General features: G+C 36.7%; 1 protein-coding gene across 3 annotated transcripts in view; it reads right to left on the bottom strand.

Moving 5' to 3' along the window:
• The window catches only part of LOC126376652 (glutamate--cysteine ligase regulatory subunit), a 206,920-nt gene that overhangs the window by 178,542 nt on the left and 8,363 nt on the right, over positions 1 to 20,015 (bottom strand). For 2 of the 3 annotated variants that reach the window (XR_007567729.1, XR_007567728.1), the window contains exons 4-6: positions 18,614 to 18,730; positions 18,027 to 18,212; positions 14,643 to 16,275 (exon numbers count right to left, since the gene is read on the bottom strand). Coding sequence is in view for 1 of the 3 variants with exons in the window: in XM_050024194.1 (XP_049880151.1) it covers positions 16,106 to 16,275; positions 18,027 to 18,212; positions 18,614 to 18,730 (473 nt within the window). In the remaining 2 variants the exon portion in view is untranslated. Of the gene's footprint in view, positions 1 to 14,538; positions 16,276 to 18,026; positions 18,213 to 18,613; positions 18,731 to 20,015 lie in introns of those variants that run through there. The other variant, XM_050024194.1, reaches the window with a different exon arrangement.

Genomic DNA, 20,015 nt, shown 5'->3' with positions numbered 1-20,015 from the left:
CTCACAACCTGTATAGCCGGGGAAAAGAAGCTGCAAGAAAAACCTCGGCACAGGGCCCTAGACGTTCTTTAAAAAAATAAAAATAAACATAAAACATAAAATATTGGTATACAATTGAGTAATTTAGCTGCCTAATATCGGTTCTCAGACAGTTAATCCCATGCATTCATATCTTCTAAATAATCACTAACTTTATAATAACCTTTTTTGTAAAGTTTTTGTTTAACTACTGTCTTAAAACAGTTGAAAGGCAAATTCTGAATGTCAATGGGAATCTTATTGTAAAAACGTATACATTGCCCCTTAAAAGATTTAGTAATCTTATGTAATCGACTGACTTGTAAAGCAAGTTTATTTTTATTCCTGGTATTAACAATGTGCCGACCGCTATTTTTCGCAAATAATCCTATATGTTTTTTTACATATATTAAGTTTTCAAAGATATATTGTGATGCCAAAGTTAAAATATTAATTTCTTTAAATTTATTTCTAAGTGACATCTTGGGTCCCAATTTGTAAATCGCCCGAATGGCCCGCTTTTGCAGAACAAAAATGCTGTTCACATCTGCAGCATGACCCCACAGCAAGATGCCGTACGACATTAGACTGTGGAAATAGGCAAAATAAACTAATCGCGCGGTTTCTACATCGGTTATTAAACGAATTTTTTTGACCGCGAATGCTGCTGAGCTGAGCCTTTTGGACAACTTATCAATATGAGGACTCCATTGCAACTTAGCGTCCAAAGTAATTCCCAAAAATACAGCAGTATCCGAGAGGTCCAATTCTTTATTTTTTACAATAATAGAATCGAGCGGCCTACTAACATTCGATAACGTAAAATAAACATATTTTGTTTTATTTTCATTAAGTAGCAGGTTGTTTACAGTAAACCAATCCACTACCTCTGAAATGGCGTTGTTTACATCGTCAAAGGAATCTTGTCGTCTCTTTACTTTAAAAAGTAAGGAGGTATCATCTGCAAACAGCACCACTTCATGTTTTACAAGACTAGGTAGGTCGTTTATGTAAACTAGGAATAGAAATGGACCTAGAATTGAGCCCTGCGGGACGCCTATAGTGACGTTAGATCCACACGATCTGGAGCCATGCACATCAACCCTCTGAACGCGGCCACTAAGGTACGACTCCAAAAGAGCGATGGCATTATCTGTTATCCCATAGTGACGAAGTTTCGCGATCAATATATCATGACAAACGCAATCGAAGGCTTTGGAAAGGTCACAAAAGACACCAATAGCATCTTTGGACTCCTCCCAAGCCTGAAAAACATGATTTATTAACTCAACACCAGCATCGGTTGTTGAGCGACCCTTTGTGAAACCAAATTGTTTATTAGACATTAAATTGTTTAAATTGAAATGTTGAAGTAATTGCAGTAATAAAATTTTTTCAAATATTTTACTAAGCGTGGGTAGTATAGATATTGGTCTAAAATTAGTAGGGTCAGAAGTACTACCAGCTTTAAACAATGGAATGACTTTACTGTGCTTCATTAAATCTGGAAACACACCATTGTCTACACATTTATTAAATATACATGATAGATAGGGAGCTATGCAATCAATCACGGAGTTAATGATTTTAACAGAGAGACCATGAAGATCTGCAGTCTTTTTCATTTCTAAAGATTTAAAAGCTCTTAAGACGTCCCTAGGACTCACGTGTGTAAATGTTAGTTTATCTACTTTGGACGTATCTATGTGCTCCTTTACAAGTGATTGAGCGAGTGCAGGAGATGACTTCAAGTCCTTGGTAGTCGAAAATGGAATGTCAGTAAAGAATTTTTCAAAAGCTTCAGCAACTTGCTTATCATTTGTGAGTAGTTTACCGTCAATTTGTAATTGATACTCGAGATCGCGTGCTTTGACTTTCCCATTTTCGCTATTTATAACTTTCCAAGTCATTTTAATAATATCTGAGCTACCTTTAATTTTACTGCTAACAAACATTGCCTTCGCGGTAACGCAAACACTTTTGAAAACTTTTGAATACCGTTTTACATAGTCGTGAAAAGCTACGCTATGATTGTATGTTCTTTCTTCATAAAGTTCATACAACCTGTTTCTACTCTTATAAATTCCTACCGTCGCCCAGTCACTAAAAATTGGTGTGTCTGCTTTCTTAATTGTTTTTGCCTTAAATACTTTACTAACTTCCGATTTTGTTAGATTAAATAGGGAGTTATATAACAAATTTGGGTCATCACAGTAAGGAAGTTCTGGTAATTTGTTTGACATATTATCTTTGAATTGTTCTAAACGACTACTTGATATGGGATTGCATGTAACATCCTTTTTCAGTGAGCGGTCAATAAATAAGTTGAAAGATATTTGTTGACCACAGTGATCTGACTTTAATTTATTAATTATTAATTTATCACAAGGTTCTAAGTTACTAAAAATATTATCGATACATTTCGCGGACTGTGACGTGATTCGGGTTGGTTCTGAAAAAAGATTTACAAGATTATAACACAGAAATAAAGATTTGAATGTAGTACTTAATGAGCAATTTTCCAGAATATCAATATTAAAATCACCGCAGACGATAACATGTTTGCTTTTATTACATAATTTGCATAAAGCTTCATCAATAACTTTCTCAAATAGATCATAAGATGAAGCGGGGGGTCTGTATACGCTCAATACAATAAGCCGGCTGAGTTCAATACAGGCTAGCTCAACAGTTCGCTCAACTGAGAGACTTACAATATCCGTTCGTTCCTTATATTTTAAACAATTACGTACTAATATTAATGAACCGCCACGGATAGCCGTCTCCCTGCTGTACGAGCTGGCAACCTGGTGATTATTGAAGCAAACGAACTCATGTTTTTTTAGCCAATGTTCAGTTACGCACATAATATCAACACAATTACTGTTTAAAAAAAGTTCAATTTCAAGTTCCTTGCCCAATATTCCTTGTATGTTTTGGTGTACCAGGTTGATTACATTTGTATTTTTCTTATTGAATTTTATATTTAATATGTCCTCATTTAACTTACTACAGCCAAAGTTTTTCTCTGTTGTCATTAAATTTAATTTAAATTACAAATGTCAGAAATAAAAATAGGCTGCTCAATAGGAGCAGACGCGTTAAAAGCCAACGAATTGGCTGATTCTATTGTAAAAAAAAAGGATAGCGACTTCGCTATTTGTCTTTTGTAAAAGTTAGATAGATAGTAATATCTATCTTTGGTCAAATAAAAATTCCTAACATAGGAATTCGTATCAATAAACTGAAATTTATTATAATAATCGCATACTAAAGTATGCAACGTCAGGTTTAGATCATGTCTAAACTTATTTTCGGTTTTTAGCTGACTTTGGCTGAAAGGCAATGCAAACAAAATCACTTGTGCTACATTCGGTAGGCTGTTAAGTAAGGAAATATAATGAGTAAGTAGTTCTTTGTTCGCGTTACCTCTCCTACCGGCCAAGATTATGATTGTACTATTTTGTGAGAATTGATATGAAATTATTCTTTTTAAAATGTCTAAATAGGAGGCACCCGGCATACAATTATTAATTACTGCCCGCCTCAAGAAATGGCTAAGTTGTAAACCCATTGATTTGCCAATTTCGTCACTAAACATAATAATATTTTGCGCTTTGTTTACCGGCGCGGGCGCCGCCTGCCCGGTCGCCGACGAGAAGGACGTATTATTATCATTATCAATAGGTGTGAGGAGCAGGTCCTGCGGCGCCGGTACCAGCTGATGGGCCGGCGCAGGCGCGGACAGAGGGGAGGATTCGGAAACACGAGCAAGCCGCTCAGTCTGCGAGGATGAATGCTTGCATCTATACTGACGATTAATTAGTGAATCGAAGCGTTCCGCGTTGTGAAAACTCAAACTCACCATCTTATCAGCGGTCAGCTCGTGCTTTCGAATAGTTTTCTGAGCTACTTCGTAGTCCAGTGTCATATTTTCTAAGGATTTTGTCAGTTTTTTTATCTGTGCCTGGAGCTGATCAATTTCACACTCATATTTTTTTGTTTGGTTTTCTAACGTTACGGTACAAGTATTAATTTCGTTCAATAGATGTTGCCCCGTATTAAACAAGTGATGGTGTGAAGTTGATGCTTGTGGTGAGTCACAAGTGAGGTTACTCTTTGAACACAACACCTCGTGAGATGGGGTGGCGGCAGGGACCAAGTCAGGTGAGTTCAGGTGAGAATAGTTATATAAGTCACTAGCAGAAATAAGCTATGTATGTAGTTACAAAAAGTCCCTGCCTATCCTGTGCGGCAGGGGTACAAGAAAAAAAAAGTCGAATTCAGTGGTTTAGATCCCTAGCTGGGATTCGAACTCGTAATACTACGATCAAAGTCACGCGTTCTCCATACAGGGCTATCACGGATTCAAAAAATCTAAAAAAAAATATGAGGGAAATGATGAATGATGATGACCATGCAGACTGTACGCACACATCCCGTGCGCTTACGCCGCCCAAGTTCATGCGCGTGCGCTCCGCTAGCGTAAAATTGTCGCACTCTTACTTTCTCGATGCGCGATAGCCGTCCTTTCGCCTTAATTGCAATATTATTGTCACAAGGTGCTTGCACTGCGGTTAACATTATATTTTAATTACTTAGTACATCGAACTATAAATAGTAACTCTGTTCTACTTAGATGACCTGGGCACGGAATGAAATAGAGGATGGAAAGCCCCTAACGCGCATTTTGTATGAGAACCGCTGTCGCCGGTTCAAACCCGCTCTCTTTTACTACTACTCCTGCAAACCGATAACTACGATAGCTCTACTGCTTCTCTAATTCCATAGCCACTTTACCGGCAATGTATATTTTATGTGATAGGCTGCAATTTTATCATTACTTTTCGAAAGATAATGCCAATAAAAGTTTTTTTTTTATAAACAGCCGTCCATACTAACGTTTTTAGTTTTCCTGTGATAGGACATTACAGGGTGATCAACTGATTGTCCTTAAGATGATCCGTGCTTCGGCCGGCATGTTAAGCCGTTGGTCCCGGTTACTACTTACTGATGTAAGCAAGTAGTCGTTACATGAGCCATGTCAGGGGCCTATGGCGGCTCAATAATAACCCTGACACCAGGGTTGATGAGGTTGGTAATTCACCTTACAACCCACACGATAATTATGGTCTGAAAATAAACTAATAACAAGGAAAACATAAATCAAATTGTTAGTTTGTGAAAGAAATCAGAATCTTATTAGAATGTGCGAAATCGATCAAATATAAACCTCCTCCTTTTCTGAAGTCGGTTATACAGGAGCATTCTATTCTATTATTATACTACTTACGTACAATAACGTATAATACTACGTATTAAGTATTTCTTATTCTATGACAGAAGGTACTTGAGGCTTTCTCTCTACCCTCCCTATATTTGTACGTTCGGTCCAATACACCCGGGTGAAAGGCCTCAGCGCGGCCAAGTTACAGTTAATACCATTTACAGCAAATCTACAATAAGTCACGTCAATAAAGTCGGAACCAGCAAAAAAGTTTATGCAATAAGTCACACCAAATTAAAACAAAATTGCATGCGGTTTAAATTAGAATTGCAAGTTCATAACTTACCATAATCACACACCGGACCTTTCATACAAAACACCTCGTTTTACACAGACACCACACATTGACGTTATCGTACACGCGCATCTATGTGTGTGGCGTCTGACGCCATACGATTGAAGACTCAAGTAAGACCGAAGGGGGTGAGTTAAACATACCTCAGCCATTGGTGGGGAGCGGAGGGTTGCCGTTCTATACCTACTATTATTCCTTATTTTATGACATAACTGGCAACTTTCCCAACATAAGTAACCGTGAAGTCGACACAAAAACGCGCGGAAGCGGCGGGGTCGCCGCGGAAGGCAATATCCGCCAGGTAACCCTATTTTATTTTATTCACAATTACGAAGTTATTCGCTTCATTTCGTCGTGAATATAAATTGGTTCATAACGGTTGTGGTCTTGTAATTTTGTGCTTTATTTTAGTACATAAAACTCAACAAACACTGAGGGATATGATTCACCTCATAATTCTCAGTTAATATCAAGTAGAATTTTCCGACTCTGAATTCATGTTTTGGATGACAGCTCATGATTCTGAGTTAATATCAACCGGAATTTTCTTGGACTCGGTCAGTCAGTATTAACTCAGAATCATGAGCAGAATCAACCCCCTCAGTATTCGGTATATTTTGTCCTTTTCACACCAGGCTCTACAATACACGAATAATAAGCAATAATAAGTAGGTAGCAAAATTGTTGCAATAAATACTTTAATTTCAACACAATTCAGTTTCATCTTACATCATAACATATCAGTGTATATTTTTATACTTTTCACATTATTTTGCTATTTTTATAATATATATTTTATCTAGCACTTTGTCAATCCAGTGTCTTTGAATCATGAATTGTTTTAGGCGTCGTTTTACCAAATGTTTGGAATTAAACAAAGTAAATAAGAATAAGTTTAAGTGAGCGACAAATGCTTTAGGTAATAAATATATTTAAATTAAAATTCAACAGCGAATATAGTGTAAAGGCAGATAAACACGTACTTAGGCTTGGCATATGACGAATAACATCGCCGAAAAAAATATTAAGTTTTTTAATTGCGTTGTCTTTTCATTTCATAAAAAATAGATTTACCTGTGACTACAATCTTACCTGATGGTAAATGAAGACGTAGCCTAGTAAATGCATTCACTCTAGTTTTGTTGTTTTGTAAATTATACTAATACCTTAACTAGGAATAAAAAAATAATAAAATGAAGCTAACGGTAGCACCGACTAAAGTGTACGTCTTTAAGTAGTTCGATGCTGAAGTGCAACTGTTATGTTGTTGTGTGCGTGCTGTTGTGTTTTGTTGTTGTTGTGTTGTGTGAGTGTTGTTGCATGTTTTGTGTTCTTTTTGGCGCGTTTACTTATCGAGCAACTTCACCTGTTTGTGTTTAAAGTAGGGTTCACTTTGCGACGAATGTTACACGAAATCCGCTGTCGATTTTACATGACAAAACAGACGCCTAACACTTTGGTAACTTAGAATTCATAGCACCATAAAGTATTATCAAGTTTTTTCAGTTTTACTTCATAAATAAAAACTTAAGGCATAAACAACAAATTTCTGACTTCACTCTCTATTGTACGGTTACCCCGTGCAGGAGGAATGTTACAATAACAATTAAATACTGTTTTGTAAATTGCAATGTTCGTATGACGAACATATACGACTAAAGCGAGGAATGGAAAGAGCACTCTCGAATAAGTGGATGTAGGTTAACAGTAATATAAATCCTATCTACGTCACAGCAGAGCTGACTTGAGAGCAGCTTTTTTTATTATAAAACAGGCGTTTAAGATGTGACTTAAGGTTGTACAGTTATGAGCAATATCATGTACCCACTTTAGAACCCTGTCGCACTATCATATCATGACATTTGATGAGACTTACGGCAAACAAGTTAATGTGACATGGTATCAAAGTGTGACTCGCTTACTTAGTAAATGCCCATTCACTATAGTGAGTAGACAGGGAGAAAGCAGTGGGGCGAGGTAGTAAGTTATCGGCTCACGCAAAGTTCAACTGCCCGCACCTATCTATCCTTTTCTGTCACTCAAAACCGACATTTGCCAGAGCGAGAAAACTCGACTGCACGCAGCGGAAACGACCAGTGCAGTCGCACTAGCTCTTTATCTCGCTCTGGCAAATGACGGTTGTGCGTGGCAGAAAAGGATAGACGCAGAAAACAAGGAAAGTGACATACTGCTTGTTACTGTATTTGAGAGCACCTGAAAAACACAGATTATCTCTATCGTTGGGCATATATTTAAATAGTTACCTATATAATCAGAAGGTCTAAAGTCCACTGATCAAATTTTAAAAACATAGCGAATAAAATATCAAAGTTTAAAATAACGGTTCAAATGGTTTGACCAAAAACTTAACCGAACAAAGTTTGGTAGGTACGATAAGGTGCAAAAGTGCAATCAGTTTCTTGCAAAGTAATAAATTAACTGATTGCACTTAAGACCTCCTGGTTCCATGTCGTTTCTGTAATAAACCAAAAACTTAAATTTTATAATTATGACAACTAATGGTTCATAATTTCACCACTGTTTACAAATAATTCGCTGGGCTCAGTGACTGCATTTTTGCTCTTTGTAGATCTAAATTTAAATGGTCAAAATTACTTTTGGCCAAATCGTTAAGCCTTTTGAAATTTGACCGATGGATTTTTGACTTTTCGATATGGTCCCCATTTAAATAAAATGGTTAATTACTTTAAATCATTCACAACTACACATTAAAAGTTTTCAACGCTGCTAAGTACACAATTTCAGATTATTATAACAAAAAATACTTTAGAAAATTAAAATACTTAAATATAAAATAATAAATTCATTTAACACGTATGTTTAAGTTCGATTTTGAATTAAGTTTTGCTTAAATGAATAAAATTAATATAATATTACAGATAATTTTGATATGAGATTACCAATCCTACCCTTTAATTTAAGTATACATTGGCCCCGATTCCTGCAGACACATCCTAATTTTAAGTTATACCCGTCATTTTTTTATCGCCGAAAAGGAAAGGGACGCATTATTGACAACTGTTAATTTTAGGAAGAATGAGTAAATGAATGAATAACCCGGGCGAATAAAATAGGCATCTCGCTTATATGCAAATCGCTTGACGCATGCTGTCAAGTTAATTCTGTCGGTTTACTGGCCAATATACAATTTTGGAAGGATTTTTTTAAAATTTCTGTCTAAATTTGACGTGTGTTCCATATATTTTATGCCAGTCGGTTGCCCGTCCTTTTTTTTGGGGGAGTAAGAAAGTGACAGGTATAACTTAAAATAAAATTAGATGGTGTGTACAGGAGTCAGCACAATTAAATTAAGAATAGTCCTCTAAGTACGCAACTAAATATACCAAATTGGACCAAACAATATAATTTTAAGAATGCATAATTCTTTAAATGTAGAAACACTTAAAACAATATTTTAATCTACGCATAATTTGTAATTAGCTGTCGTGTAAAAAGAACAAAATAAGAGATTAAAAATAACCTCCTCCTTTTTGAAGTCGGTTAAAAACGGTCTTAACCCTGTTATATTGTCTCATATATTTTTATATTCATAATACATTTTGTATACAGGGTGTTAGTGACATTGTAACGAATACTCAGAGGGATGATTCAGACCATGATTCTGAGTTAATATCAAGTGGAATTTTCCGTCGCAAAATTCATGTTATTTTTTTAGTTTTTTTTTTAAATTATTTTTAATTCTATACTTTTGCGATGGAAAATTCCACTTTATATTAACTCAGAATAATCAGCTGAATCATCCCTCTCAGTATTCGTTACGATGTCACTTACACCCCATACAAGTACATACAGTAGCCATACAAGTAGGTATGGGTGTTAGTGACACTGTAACGATTCTGAGTCGATATCAAGTGGAATTTCCTGTCGGAGAAGTCATGAAAATTTTAGAGCTTATTTAAATTATTTTCCGTTCCATACTTTTGCGACGGAAAATTCCACTTGATATCAACTCAGAATTATGGCCTGAATCATCCCTCAAAGTTTTCGTTACGATGTCACTAACACCCTGTATATAGCACATCATTTCTTTAGATATTTTTTACACGATAACTTCTACAAATGTTGTGAATAAAAACACTTGCAACTTGCAATGACTTGTAAGAATAAAGGTGAATATAAAATCGCATTTTTTAAATTAACACAAATAATTAACATCGCTAATCCGTTAACAAGAAAGTTAACTTCGTTAATCAGTTAATTGAAACATTTGTATTCCATAAATTTTATGCCCGTCGATTACCTTTATTTTTCAACGGATAAGAAAATGACAGGTATAACTTAAAATAAAATTAGATCGCGTCTGCAGAAATTAGCACCATTATCCGCATTAAAAGTTAAAGCGTTACATTTTAGATGATAATATATCGTAAGTTGACGTAAATCGTTTACTCGTTAGTAATTTAGTTATACAACATTGGTTTAGGGGTTTTTCAAAAGAATGAACCATTGGAGTTTGTAATATTAAGTATATAATTTTAGTACTTGTCAAATTAGAACATGTTTTCGACGTTGCGGCGCTATCTACGGAGTACCCTTTTGGCAAATAGTAGGTAAGTAATTAACGATTAACGGGTAAAACATTAACGGAATTAACGAATACAGGAACGATTTTTAAACTTAAATTACAAGTTAATCTGTTGAAATGTTAACTTCGTTAATTAACGGACTAACGACCTTGTGCAGCTATGATTACTATAAATACCAATCACCTTCTTCAATAAAAATAAATTGATAACTATTTACCAACTTCATAAACTAATTAATTTCTATAAATCACTCGTTTTCAATGGCATTATTCCGAATTTTGTACGCTTAAAGCCGCGTTTTCACTTGGCAACATTTGGCGCGCAACATGTAGAAAGTTCAGCGCGGAACTTTTGTTTCACCACGTTGTCTGTCTACGCATCTACTACACGTCTGTCGTCGACAACATGTCGCCAGAGGAACTTGTGTTGTTGCGCGTCACGTCTCCACTCGACAACAATTGTTGCTCAACTAACGATGCTCTAAACAAACAACAATCCGCGCGACATGTTGCGCTTCAGCTGGCAACGTCGCGCGCTGTTGTGCAACGTTGCCGTACGGCAACATGTACATGTTGCGCTTCAGCTGGCAACGTCGCGCGCTGTTGTGCAACGTTGCCGTACATGTTGCGCGTTACGTTGCGTGTTACGCGGTAATTGTTGCTTTTTTATTCTTTTTTTTTGCTGTGGATTTGAGGCTTAATACCAAACACAACTTGATTGCTTTTAAAATTAAATTACATGCCAAGTGTCAAAATGTATTTGTAGGCTGTCACAATATTTACTGTCACTAGCCTAACCCATTCTATGTCCACTACACCCTCGCCTAATGATGGACTTTCCATGCCACGTTCCTCAAAAAATATATAGATGGCGCTGTATTCCTTTAGCGTGATAATTACCTATTTTCTTATTCCTCGGGTACATAATTATTCAAAAATATAATGTAATTGGCATAGGCAAATATATAAAATATGGCAAATAAATAAATTATGTTTCTACCTATATTGCTTCTCTTCATTGACCTTCATTGACATTGACCTTCAACAAGTTTATCCATGATAATTACGTTGAATAAATGATTCTGATTCTGATTCTTCATTTTAATTAGAATAAGTAATAATGTGTGGGAGATTTTTTGTGCCTGGGTGTTATAACAGGGCGCAGGGGTCATCATGTATACACAAAAACAAAGATAAAAGATGCATATGACATAACATAACATAACAAATACTTTATATATCTGTTATCCATGAAATTAGGTTAAACGAAGACAAGTCTAGACAGCGCCATCTATATTTTTATTAGGATACATGGCCTGGAAAATCCTTCATTGTATTCGAAATGTCGTATAGCTATTGGTCGAAACCTGCGAAGCTACATCGAGGTGCGTTCGATAGGAAAACCGTGCTGCAGGCGTAAGTCTGTTTCGGCTCGGCATAATATACCTAGTACTTGAAGCACAGCTCGGCTTAAGCGACAAGAGTGCAGCAGCTTTAAAGTAAATACATGGCGCGGTGTTAAATATTTCTGTACCGCAGTTTACTATGTTATTTAAAATTATACTAAATCACAAGTTCTACTAATATCATTAACACAGTAGCTATAATAGAGAAAGTATTAGGTAGGCACTTAATAGTTTTAACAGAACTATTTTTTGTGACCCGTCGATTGAGACATGAATCCTGGGATACGAGATTGCTCGGCGTCGAAACCCTTCGCCTTAATACAAAACGCAAACAAAAATTACCAAGAGAGCTAACATATCGATCGATACAATAAATTTTGCCGAAATCGATACGTTAGTTTTTTCTTAACATGCGTACAGTCATGAGCAATATAATGTACCCACTTTAGGACTCTGTCGCACTAACATATTTGACATCTAGTGAGACTTACAGTTCAATTTGTCAAAAAAGCTAATGTGACATGGTACCAAAGTGTATACATATTAAGGTGATGTGTTTCAGTCAGCTAGGTAACGCTGCGTCAGTAGATGGCGTTACTTCTGCAGTTTTCGTATTTTTTTCCATTTATTCGTTTAGTGTTGAGTTCTGACCCAGTGAAATGTTAGGTGGCGAAATCTTACATACATTATCTTTAAGTTAAGCTACAATTTTGAAGTATTTACTGAAGATATCATATTGAAACATTGCATCAAAAGTTGGTGTCATTTCAATTTGTGTACAAACACGAAGCTGTCACACACACATGCGAACTAGGTTAGCTATTAAAAGAGATGCATAATTTGAAGTCTACTTCTAACTTCTAAATGGCGCATTTGGTAAAGCAGTAGCCGCCATTCTTAAGGTTCACGGTTCAAACCCAACTGCATGTTTTAATTGTTTTTACTTTTTGTATTTTTTTTTACAATTGAATTTGGCGAACCCGTCTATTTGTTACGGAATTTTCAAAAAGTATCACTTTTACCAATAATATTATAATTAAGTATACAATAATTTACTTTGCACTAAAGTACCTTCCGTAATTTCCGTATTTTTTATTTTGTAAAATTCTAATAGGCATTAATCGGATCAGTGAACATGCGGCTAACTAAAAAACTACTGAACGGATTTTCATACGGTTTTCACCAATGAGTAGAGTGATTCATGGGCGTGCTTTAGGGTTTATAATTTATACAAGTATTTTTTTTGTATAAAATGGTTCAAAAATGATGATGAATGTCAAACATAATTATCGTTACAAATATAGCCGACTTGGAGCTTTCGGCGAAAACGCTGCCTGAGCCCATTGAGATATAACAAAACAACGTATGGTTGAATTGTTCCTTTTTTGTAGGTATACCGAAAAGTCCACAATATGTCGTAATAATTATATTGTGTATAAAGAATTGTGTATATGTATTGTATGATTTTACAAATAACGATCACAGTACAGTAATAATAAGGTAGATTTTTCCTAAATTGCGTAGGTTCAAACTTTGTCGCATCGCGTTTGAAAGATGTAATAGCGCTTCAGGACGTCCCGCAAGCACGGCGCTGATGTCGCAGTATCCGCATATAATTATTATGACTTGTCATTTAGTTCCAATAAAATCCGCGGGACTTCATACGTATGTCAGTGACAGCTGGTGATAGCATGCGGGACACTTAGCACCTAATCGAATTCTATGTTGTTTTCGCGCCCAGTCCAGACGACTCACAGCGCATTTCTGGAGATATATTTACGCGTGGTGTTTATTGTTAGGTTAGTTAGTTCAGGTTAGGACGTCTTTTTATAACGAGGACGTTAAAAAAAGACGAGGCTGGGACGTATTGAAGTGGTATTTCCATATATACGCGGCCTGAAATGGGCTGTTTCGGGGACCTGAACTGGTTGCTGTCGAACTTATTATCACGTTTTCTTGATTAAAATTCATAAATAAGTCAAATAGAAAAAAGAAAAAAGATTTTATTTAGTTTTAGATCTGTCATGATGTCTGTGATGTTTGTTTATTATACATAAGAATTTCAAAATTTATCTTATTTTTTTTCCCAAAGGGCAAGGCAAAGGGAACTATGAACATACAGCCATGTCTTGTGTTTTTTTTCTTGATGATGATTAATGAAATGATGAAACCTAAGCCCCCACCCTCGGAGCAGACTCCTACTCCGAACCCCAAACGAAGTGAGCGGCTTGTTGGCGCAAAGCGAAAATAGATAGGTACACTTTGTTTATTGAATATTCCGATTTAATAATACTATCGGGAATGTTTTCCGACTAATGTGATCATTAACCACAAAACACCACTTCGTATTGATTATTTAGATTATTCAATGAAGAAAGCAACCTTCCCGTTCCCGGTCCCACCAAAAAGTCCGCGGCAAAGAGAATATAAATAAATCTGTATGTGAATGTAAATGACTACTATTTGAGGCCGGCAAATGCAACAACTTCTTTTTTGATTTGGTTTTCCCCGAAGGGTAAGGCAAAGGGAACTATGCCCATACAGCCATTTCATTTTATGTATTGATTTTTTATTATAATATATGTCCTCTTTTAAAACACGGTATTTACCCATTATTTAAAAATGTTTAAATAAGATACGTTATTACAAAAATATTTTTCCAATATTCCTTTTCTCAGATTGTAGTATTTTTAGTTTTTTATTTATATTTATTCTCTTCATACAAAATCTCTTTATAAATTGTCACTGACATTCTATTACACTTGTCAAGTAGTCAAAGCCTTTAGAAAAAAAAAAACTATCACGCACACAAACTAACATTGACACCTCTACACGCTCAGCAAATACACTGTAATCTGCACCACTACAAATGTAGAATTGATCAAAATTGAGGGTCTGAAATATGGTACTTCTCGTATTCGGACCCTAAATTTTTGTTAGTTTGCGAAAATAATACACCAAAATATTACTATTTATCGGTTTTATAACAATATTCCTCTATCCGTTTTCCTGTAGCACTGCATCAACTTTTGTATGGAAAACGAATCACCTTAATGCTCGTGACCGTACGTGATTTTGTTCGTATTTTGACAGAACATGACTTATTTGGATTCACATATTAGCACCAATCGACAAAACGACATAATTATATTGTATCGATAAAATGTCCGTGACAAAATTTTATCACGTTGCGTAAGTTAGCCATACTGGTCTAAAGTATAGTCCCCCCAAGAAAGAAGTCCTCGGATTTTAATGGAACTAATTGACTAGTCATATTTCTATGCAAAATCTGCGACAGTAGCGCCGCGCCGCGCCGTGGTGTCGGGACTATTTTAAACCTGGTATTAGTGCCTGTTTGGGCGCCAAACTTAACCCAATTCTTCAACAGCTCTTAAATTACTGCCGTCCTTCTCTTCTAATACGTGTAAGAAAGAGATGCAGCTAGTTTTAGTCCTGTCAAATTAAGTTGGTAGTTGCCCGAAACGACGCTATTATATTTAGTATTCGTTTTGTAATAAGACGGCGAATGTTTACTACGGATATACAGTCATGAGCAATATAATGTACCCACTTAAGGACTCTGTCGCACTAACAAATCTGACATTTAGTGAGACTTACAGTTCAATTTGTCAAAAAAGTTAATGTGACATGGTACCAAAGTGTATACATATTAATGCTCGTGACCGTACATCGCAGCGTCAGTTAGGGGCGTTATTTTTGAATCGCTCGCTTTTAACTCACGTGCGAAAATATACACCCGTCTCATCTTGCTAATCCCACATTCTGATGAGCTATGTGAAACAGGTATATACAGGGTGTTAGTGACATCGTAACGAATAACGGGATGATTCAGATCATGATTCTGAGTTGATATCAAGTGGAATTTCTTGTCGGAAAATTCATGAATCATTTTCAGTTCAACACTTTTTCGACGCAACATTCCACTTGATAAATATTCAGAATAGAGGTTTGAATCATCCCTCAAAGTTTTCGTTACAATGTGCTATGAGAAACGGGTATGTATTTTCAAAAGTGACTTGAAGGCGAGTGGTTGAAAAATAGGGTCACTGGTCACTTTACATTGCGGGATATGGTACGGTCACGAGTACTAATATGTATACACTTTGAAACCATGTCACATTAACTTTTTTGACAAATTACACCGTAAGTCTCATTAAATTTCAAATATGATAGTGCGACAGGGTTCTAAAGTGGGTACATGGTATTGCTCATGACTGTACTGGGCTCTATTTTCCGCATTAGAAACGTGGATGGCCCATTATGCCTACGGTGGTATTAATTAAGTATGTTTTTACATTTCTATCAAATAACCTAGGGGGTTAAAATGGCCACATCGAAGCAATTCATCTAAGAAAGCAATATTGCTATTTGACATTTGTTTGCATTGCGCACTTACTTTTATATGCGCAGATGAATTGCTTCGATGTGGCCATTTTAACCGCCCTGTAATTCCTCCTGTTTGTTTGTGCCTTGTTTGAACGAATGTTCTCTCTCTATATGCTGGATAGGTGTTACGGTTGTTTCTTCTCCACGTTGCCCAGGGTGGCTTTACACACGTAGCCTTTCAAAGCCAAGACTCCTCGACACTTGATGTGCACCTGGTAGCGCGCGCACCACTCCAGGTTGCCACAGCCGACACCCGCGTCCGATAACGTCTTCACCGCCGCTATTGACAGTAGGTCTGGAAAGAGACGGGTTGAAGTAAGTTTCATGCTGAAGGATCGCCTTTCCAACGTGATGGATGGACCCTTGTATTGGTCTGACTATGCTGGAGGACGGAGGGGTTCATCTGGGCGATGACTGGTGGTGGTGACCTCACTTTTTTGTTTATTGGCCTAACCACGTGAACAGAACATGAAATTCTCCCCAATAACTTACCCTAAAAAGTTTCCAATGACCCACATTTTCGGGTAAATTTCCCTTCGCTTTTGATTTGGTTACCATACGAACCAGTATGAGTGAGCAATTGTACTGCCAAAGACAATAATTCTCCACTTTTTAGTTTCTTCTTTTCGGGGAAAAAACTTGATCTCATGAAAATCTCCCAAATAAATTACCCTAAAAATTGCCCATTACCCACATTTTCGGGTAAATTTCACTTCGCTTTTGATTTGGTTACCTTACGCACCAGTATGAGTGAGCATGTACTGCCAAACTTTTTAGTTTCTTCTTTTCGGGGAAAAAATGTGATCCAAGAAGCATGGAAATCTCCCAAATAAATTACCCCAAAAAATTACCAATTACCCACATTTTCGGGTAAATTTCCCTTCGCTGTTGATTTGGTTACCGAGCGAATCATAAGTAAGCAACTGTACTGCCATGAAAGACAATTCTCCACCTTATAGTTTCTTCTTTTCGGGGAAAAAACGTGATTCAAAAAGCAAAAGCATGGAAATCTCTCAAATAAATTACCCTAAAAAATTGCAAATTACCCACATTTTCGGGTAAATTTCCCTTCGCTTCTGATTTGGTTACCGAGCGAATCTGTAAAAAGCATGGAAATCTCCCAAATAAATTACCCTAAAAATTACCAATTACCCACATTTTCGGGTAAATTTTCCTTCGCTTTTGATTTGCTCACCTTACGAACCAGTGTGAGTAAGCAACTGTACTGCCATGAAAGACAATACTCCACTTTTTAGTTTCTTCTTTTCGGGGAAAAAACTTGATGTAAGAAGCATGGAAATCGCCCAAATAAATTACCCTAAAAAGTACCAATTACCCACATTTTCGGGTAAATTTCACTTCGCTTTGATTTGGTTATCTTAGGAACCAGTATGAGTGAGGAACTGTACTGCCATGAAAGACAATTCTCCACCTTATAGTTTCTTCTTTTCGGGGAAAAAACGTGATTTAAAAAAGCAAAAGCATGGAAATCTCTCAAATAAATTACCCTAAAAAATTGCAAATTACCCACATTTCTACACTTTTTAGTTTCTTTTCTTCGGGAAAAAACTTGATCTAAAAAGCATGGAAATCTCCCAAATTAATTACCCTAAAAATTACCAATTACCCACATTTTCGGGTAAATTTCCCTTCGCTTTTGATTTGTTCACCTTACGAACCAGTGTGAGTAAGCAACTGTACTGCCATGAAAGACAATTTCTCCACTTTTTAGTTTCTTCTTTTCGGGGAAAAAACTTGATGTAAGAAGCATGGAAATCGCCCAAATAAATTACCCTAAAAAGTACCAATTACCCACATCTCGGGTAAATTTGCCTTCGCTTTTGATTTGGTTACCGGGCGAATCAGTATGATTAAGCAACTGTACTGCCATGAAAGACAATTCTCCACCTTATAGTTTCTTCTTTTCGGGGAAAACATGTGATCTAAGAAGCATGGAAATCTCCCAAATAAATTACCCAAAAAAAATACCAATTACCCAAATTTTCGGGTATATATTTGCCTTCCTTTCGTTTTATATTTGCTTACCTGGCGGATCAGCATGAGTGAGCAACTGCACATCATTGGCGCGACAGAAGGCATGCAAGGACGGCGGCACGACGCAGCACGAGGCCAGGTTGATCTGGGCGATGGCGGGCCGCACACGCGCCCACGCGTGCAGGCGGCGAAGACACCCGCCGCCCACGTCCGCCACGCCCAGCTGGAGCACGCGACCTGAAGGTACACAACGGCGAATGTAAGCTTCATAACGTGATTCTAAACTACGGTAGGACTGACGAAAAATTCCATTGCCGCTGATTCCCTTGCCCTGGGATACGGGTGAAGACTTCGACGGAAAAAAAAAGGTAGGTAGTGCCCTGCCCTTCGCTTTTACTCGTCTTGGCTTGCAGAAGATTTAGGATACAATTTCGAAAATCAAGCGGATTCGAATCGGCGGATCACAGTGGGAGTCAATCGTTCATTCAAGTTCCAACTGGTTGTTCGAACCAGTCACCTTAAAGTTTATTATCCATCTTTGGACCGGAATACATGTGGTTGCAGTTTTCTGGGGAGTTGTGGCTCCGCTAACATGATATGTCTGTAAGATAAAGCTATAGTTTTAATCGACTGCCTACCCTGTTTGACATAATCTTCAAGCACGGCCCACAGCACCTTGATCCCCGGCAGGATGGCGTCACACTTGCGCGCGTCCGCTTCGCTGTCCGCGTCTACCTCCGTACTCGACATGCGCGCTGGAGACATAGGCAACAATTTATTTTTATTTACTTATAAAGGTACATACAACATTACAGTGTGGCCCAATGCGCTGTATGACCAGAAAACAATATAAAAACTAATACAACAAAAATAAACAATGAACGTATTTATAATATTTTTTCTATTTGATATAATGAAAAATAAATTTATAAAACGGAAAAAGAAACAAAAAGAAAAATAAGACTATAGATAACATGAAAAACACTAAAAAAATACAATTTCACAATTAAAAAGTAAACTATCACAAAAAATAAAAATAATAATAGAAAATAAATCTTCTCGCAAAAAGCCAAACACTCTCTCCATACACTCCACCATCTGTCAGCGAACACAATGTTTCAACAAACCCATAAAAACCTTTCGTATCTTCAAAGGTACTTACAAGTCGTAGTTCGAGCGTTCTTAAAAGCTAATAGATAATAGTATTTTATGCAACAGTTGTATAAGAAGGGTCAAAAAATGCGAGTGGCGTGAGTTGCGATGTGAGCCTTGGCGAACATCGCAATAAGAGACGCCACGAGCATTTTTTGACCTAGTTATACAACGTTGCATACAATACTTTTTCTACGACGACGTCATTTTTCCTTTTTATTTTATACTTTTTAGTGTTTTGAAACGAAACACAAAAATTTTCCAATTTATTTTCCAACGCGCGGGAAAATGGCGGCAAATGTATACTTTTTTTTATAGTATATCTATGGCACCAAACAAAGTAAAGGTGCCAGTTTCCAGGTCAAAAAAAAAAAAAAAACAACAACAATGCTTTTTTGGCGACATTATAGTACAGTTACACTTTGTAAACAATGCTTTTATAGGCCATAGAGCGTACACTTTTTCAAAGAGTTTAATTATGTATGTACTTATATTAGACTTTTTGGTTATTTAAATGCCAGATTAAAGTAGAGGAGTAGAAAAAATAACAAACATACGTACAACTATGAAATTCGGCATATGTATTAAGAAGCCCACGTTGACTAACACATACCTAACATAGACCACGTAAAATATTATGCAATGATGGACTTTCCAATGGACGTTCCCCAAACATCGTGTGTTTCTGATGCCTGTCGAATACCCGTCCCTTCCTTTTTGGCGGCTAAGAAAATGACAGGTATAACTTAAAATAAAGTAAGATGGTTTGTACTGGAATCGGCACCATTATTGTGTGTATAAATGTCAACTAGCAATATTACTATTTTAGATTAATTGCTTCAATGTGGCCTTCGGAAGTCACGTTAAGCCGTTGGTCCCGGTAACTAC

This window comes from Pectinophora gossypiella, chromosome 21 (genome assembly GCF_024362695.1).
Source record: "Pectinophora gossypiella chromosome 21, ilPecGoss1.1, whole genome shotgun sequence".
Lineage (NCBI taxonomy): Eukaryota > Metazoa > Arthropoda > Insecta > Lepidoptera > Gelechiidae > Pectinophora > Pectinophora gossypiella.
The sequence above is the reverse complement of the archived record's forward strand: the minus strand, read 5'-3'. Positions and strand labels throughout refer to the sequence as shown.